Source organism: Schistocerca americana, chromosome 1 (assembly GCF_021461395.2).
Source record: "Schistocerca americana isolate TAMUIC-IGC-003095 chromosome 1, iqSchAmer2.1, whole genome shotgun sequence".
Classification (NCBI taxonomy): Eukaryota; Metazoa; Arthropoda; class Insecta; order Orthoptera; family Acrididae; genus Schistocerca; species Schistocerca americana.
In genome coordinates, this window is record NC_060119.1 from 705310926 (window position 1) to 705316925 (window position 6000).

Consider the following 6000-nt stretch of genomic DNA (forward strand, 5'->3'; position numbering starts at 1 on the left):
GCTGGCAAGCTATTGTTGTAAATGCATGTAAATACGGTACATTAAATAAATGAAATAAAAGTAATTTCGCATGTATCATCATAATAAACGTAATTTTTCCTCACTGATTGTGAAATGTGAGGTAACATCTTAAAATAAAAGACGTGTGCAGTCACACTTGTGAAGAAAGCAGAAGGGAGACGTGTGATGCGTGTACTGCAGAAGCTGTAGTGCTGCTCCACAGGCTCGCGCCTGCGGTCGGCTCGCGCCGGCAATATTAAACACTCTGAATGTCGTCGGCTCGGCTCCGGGAGGCTCACGCCGTGTCGGCGCGGCCCGGCCGCCAGTGTGAACACCGCAATTCAAAACCATGTGTTTGATATCGAAGCGGGCGGCGGCCCGGCCAGGCTCGGCCCGGCCCGGCCGGCAGTGTGAACACAGCCTAAGAGTAGAACAGTTTTGCCTTTGGCTTCCACTAATCAGCAGTATTTGCTTATGGTGAACCTTCTGAGTAATCTACATTTCAATAGAGTTAGAGCACAGTTAGGAGCTAAATGTCCTCCCATAAAGTAAATTTTGCAAAATTATGAAGAGGTGAAGAACCTAGTATAAATGCTAAACTAAATCATAAAACAATGAACACTTATGTTTGTTGACAATTCCTGGTTACAGGCATTGGTAAAAACTCAAGATGATGATGTTGAAACATACCAGTAATTACTAACACATTCACTACCATGAGGCCACAGCACAGCACAGCAAAGCAAAGTATCACACTCAAGACAGTAGTGTCCTGGGTGAAACATCCGTCTGTGTGTGTGTGGCAGTCAGTGTGTTAAACCACAAGAGAAAAACTACTGTATGAATAAATTGACAATCTCAAGAGAACTTGAGTGTAGTGTGCAAAATCTGAAGAATTAAAGAAATCAAAGACATGCAAAATGAAACTACAGGATGGCTTTTAATGGTTGGATTATAAAGTTTGCAGAAGATGTCACAAGCAAGTCCAAACTACACTCCTGGAAATTGAAATAAGAACACCGTGAATTCATTGTCCCAGGAAGGGGAAACTTTATTGACACATTCCTGGGGTCAGATACATCACATGATCACACTGACAGAGCCACAGGCACATAGACACAGGCAACAGAGCATGCCCAATGTCGGCACTAGTACAGTGTATATCCACCTTTCGCAGCAATGTAGGCTGCTATTCTCCCATGGAGACGATCTTAGAGATGCTGGATGTAGTCCTGTGGAACGGCTTGCCATGCCATTTCCACCTGGCGCCTCAGTTGGACCAGCGTTCGTGCTGGACGTGCAGACCGCGTGAGACGACGCTTCATCCAGTCCCAAACATGCTCAATGGGGGACAGATCCGGAGATCTTGCTGGCCAGGGTAGTTGACTTACACCTTCTAGAGCACGTTGGGTGGCACGGGATACATGCGGACGTGCATTGTCCTGTTGGAACAGCAAGTTCCCTTGCCGGTCTAGGAATGGTAGAACGATGGGTTCGATGACGGTTTGGATGTACCGTGCACTATTCAGTGTCCCCTCGACGATCACCAGTGGTGTACGGCCAGTGTAGGAGATCGCTCCCCACACCATGATGCCGGGTGTTGGCCCTGTGTGCCTCGGTCGTATGCAGTCCTGATTGTGGCGCTCACCTGCACGGCGCCAAACACTCATACGACCATCATTGGCACCAAGGCAGAAGCGACTCTCATCGCTGAAGACGACACGTCTCCATTCGTCCCTCCATTCACGCCTGTCGCGACACCACTGGAGGCGGGCTGCACGATGTTGGGGCGTGAGCGGAAGACGGCCTAGCGGTGTGCGGGACCGTAGCCCAGCTTCATGGAGACGGTTGCGAATGGTCCTCGCCGATACCCCAGGAGCAACAGTGTCCCTAATTTGCCGGGAAGTGGCGGTGCGGTCCCCTACGGCACTGCGTAGGATCCTACGGTCTTGGCGTGCATCCGTGCGTCGCTGCGGTCCGGTCCCAGGTCGACGGGCACGTGCACCTTCCGCCGACCACTGGCGACAACATCGATGTACTGTGGAGACCTCACGCCCCACGTGTTGAGCAATTCGGCGGTACGTCCACCCGGCCTCCCACATGCCCACTATACGCCCTCGCTCAAAGTCCGTCAACTGCACATACGGTTCACGTCCACGCTGTCGCGGCATGCTACCAGTGTTAAAGACTGCGATGGAGCTCCATATGCCACGGCAAACTGGCTGACACTGACGGCGGCGGTGCACAAATGCTGCGCAGCTAGCGCCATTCGACGGCCAACACCGCGGTTCCTGGTGTGTCCGGTGTGCCGTGCGTGTGATCATTGCTTGTACAGCCCTCTCGCAGTGTCCGGAGCAAGTATGGTGGGTCTGACACACCGGTGTCAATGTGTTCTTTTTTCAATTTCCAGGAGTGTACATCTAACACAAATCCAGTCCAATATTTCATAAACTCATATTTTAACTGTGTCACAGTAATAAACAATATCAAATTCTTGTAAACCCAGGAATACTGTGTCAACCTTGGCACCTTCATTTACTATCCTTTTGATATTTTAGTTGAATGGGGTGTGACAAGTTTCACATCTTTGTTGTTCAAAGAATGCAGGTTGAAACCCAAAGACGATATTGGTTTTTCAAGCAGGTTATAATATGTTTTGTAGTTCTGAAATTGTGTGCACCTGCTAGTGACTCTTCTTGAAAATGGGAATGACCTGCTGCTATCTCCAATCTCATGGAACACTACATTGTTCCAGACTTAAGATAAACTGCTGGTAGCAGGAAGCAAAACTCAATGCAATTATAGATACTGGATATGAGAAACAATTTTGAAAGTAACAGTAACTTACAAGGGAACCTCCCCATCGCACCCTCCTCAGATTTAGTTATAAGTTGGCACAGTGGATAGGCCTTGAAAAACTGAACACAGATGAATCGAGAAAACAGGAAGAAGTTGTGTGGAACTATGAAAAAAATAAGCAAAACATACAAACTGAGTAGTCCATCCGCAAGATATGCAACATCAAGGATACTGTGAGGGCAGGAGCGCCGTGGTCCAGTGTTCAGCGTAAGCAGCTCCGGAACGAGAGGTTCTTGGTTCTCGTCTTCCCTGGAGTGAAAATTTTATTTTCGCAAAGTTATGATCTGTCCGTTCATTCATTGACGTTTCTGTTCACTACAACAAGTTTAGTGTCTGTGTTTTGCGACCGCACCGCAAAACCATGCGATTAGTAGACGAAAGGACATGCCTCTGCAATGAGAATCGAAAACATTTGATCGCAAGGTCATAGGTCAACCGATTCATCCACAGGAAAACACGTCTGATATATTCTATACGACACTGGTAACAGCATGTGCGTCACATGACAGGAATATGTTGTCGACCCACCTAACTTGTACACTTGGCGAATGGGTTTTACCTTGCCCGATTTAGGTTTTCTTGTGGATGTGATAATCACTCCCAAAAAAGTCATGAAAACATAAGAATGTGTCACATAAACTGCAACAAATGAATGTTTCACAGTCGCACAGTTTTCCCTGTACTCTGTCAAAATATATGTTTTAAACGTTTTCAAATTTTTCCTTGTGTAGACCGTCAAATCCTGCATATGTCCAAGCAAATCTGAACATGTCCTGGAATTTTGGAGAGCGAAGCTGATTATGTGTGAGTGCCTGAACTTTGATAATTGTCTGAAAATAAAAAATTTAACTTTTCACTCAAGGGAAGACTTGAACCATGGACCTTTCACTCCGCAGCTGCTCACGCTAACCACGGGACCATGGCGCTCCTGAGCTCACACTTGTCCTTGATGTTGCCTTTGTTGCGCATGGACTACTCAGTTTGTATATTTTGCTTATTTTTTTTCATAGTCCCACACAACTTCTTCCTGTTTTCTCGATTGATCTGTGTTCAGTTTTTCAAGGCCTATCCAATGTGCCAACTTATAACTAAATCTGAGGGGGGTGCGATGGGGAGGTTCCCTTGTTAGAATAGAGACAAAGAAATGGGAGTTATAATGCAATATTCTTCAAAGTAAAAATCAGAACACAAAAACAATTACTGGTAAAAGACAAAAATGAGAACATAGCAACTATATAATAATAATAATAATAATAATAATAATAATAGAGTTGAACACCCTGGAGACACACTACTGCCAAAGATGAATCTGGATAAGCTCTGTAGGGTATCAAGTATAGAAATCAACAACTTTGAGGGTATTATCACTGTTGTTATAGAATGCTGTGAGAAATGGAAAATTTTTATATTTCTGTTGAGAAACAGTTGTTTTGCTAAAAAAAATGCAGTTATTAAAGGTTAGTGTTTCATTTCTCATGCATTTTAGGTGTTTAAGGTAATGAAAAATATTGGAGGAACTAAAATTTGATTATAAATCTGCCAGAGGTGTTAGAGAAACCATTTTAGTGAGAAAGTGAATACACAGACCCAAGTAACTTATGGTGTGCTTTTTGTGGTCAGTTTTGAAACAGAGCATTAATTATTAATGGGAGTGAAAGAATGTGGCTGTTGAAAAAAAAAAAAAAAGGGGGGGCGGCAGACATTTATTAAGGGGAGTAGTCTTTCAAGGACCACATAACACTCTTGATAAGCAAATCTGATGTAGTTTTCAATGAAAGTGACAGTAGGTATGGGGAGATATTCACGAGCTTCTAAATGAAGGAATGCAACACTTGAATGAAATACCTTAATATATTTCTGATGGATGTAACAAGTTATGTAGAAGTACACAGAGTAAAATTTGCTTGTGCAATAGCTCTATGGTTCTGGTGACAAAAGTGTAGTATGTAGAATATGATGAAACTCACTCACTCACTCTTGAAATGTAGTACCATTACATGTTTTAAGGTGATAGTAGCATGTTAAACGGTCAGAAAAATCTACACAGATTAGTATTAAGGAGGTGACAAACTTAGCATTTAACAATCGTAGTATGCTCTGAATATCAACATTTCAGAAATTATTAAGAGAACGTTTCCCTTGCAACATCAAAGATTGAAATCTTCTCTACGTCTCAGTACTGATTTCTTGTAACATGGGATTTAACTTCCTCTGTTTTTATGAGAAGTTGATTAGAAGCACAAAATCCCTAATTAATCATTAGGTGTATATTAAGTCAAACTTTCATTTGTTTCAGATTACTTAATGCATTTGCTGAAGAGGCGGCCAACGAAGATGCTATTTATTATATGGGCGAAGCACTGCGGCGTGGTGTGATAGATTTGGATGTCTTCCTGAAACAAGTACGCAGCCTCTCACGTAAACAGTTTATGTTAAGAGCATTAATGCACAAGTGTCGTCAAAGGGCAGGACTTGCCGGGTAACTCAGTTGGTGCCATTAAGGAGTGTAAAGAATTTTTCTTTATGATGGTAAAGTAACTGCTCAGATGTCAAGTGTTTCAGACAGCCACTGTATCATCATGCAGTAATGTGTATATTGTCATATACTTGTTACAGGTGATATATTTATACATGTTGTAATGCCTTTGTAACTGGAAAAATACATGATATTATACTGGAATGGTACTTTATTTATAAATATCCATAACATAAGCCATTTTCGTACTTTTAACTCCAATTACTTTCCAGCCCGATGGATCCAGTTTTCCCCACGCAATGGAATGTTGTTGAAATGGAATCTGTAAAAAAAAAAAAAAATTAAAAAATTGTTTTAAGTAATTAAATTTCTATATACAAATTAAAGGAACTGAATTTTGTAAACAATTTGTACAGTAGTTTGTAAAATAAGTTATCTTTGTACAGTACACACAACTTGGGAATTAAATTTTAACTGCTACACCACCTTGATTCACGCTTCAAACAGAACTACCCCATTTACTAATAAAATAAGACCAAAATTTTATATTTCTTAAACATTATCTGTGAATGTCAAACATGCTAAAGCTTCAATTTTAACACATCTGATGAACTGAAGCACTAGTTGATAAAGTCAAACTAGTATTCCCATGCTCCTTTATATAA

General features: G+C 42.2%; 1 protein-coding gene across 4 annotated transcripts in view; it reads left to right on the top strand.

Annotated features, from left to right (window-relative positions):
• LOC124609767 (tumor susceptibility gene 101 protein) overlaps nucleotides 1–5539 on the top strand; it is a 155401-nt gene extending 149862 nt beyond the window's left edge. For all 4 annotated transcript variants that reach the window (XM_047140099.1, XM_047140100.1, XM_047140101.1 and 1 more), the window contains one exon: nucleotides 5156–5539. In XM_047140099.1, coding sequence (XP_046996055.1) covers nucleotides 5156–5342 — 187 coding nt within the window. In that variant the 3' untranslated portion in view covers nucleotides 5343–5539. The remainder of the gene's footprint in view (nucleotides 1–5155) is intronic.
• Nucleotides 5540–6000: the final 461 nt, after the last annotated feature.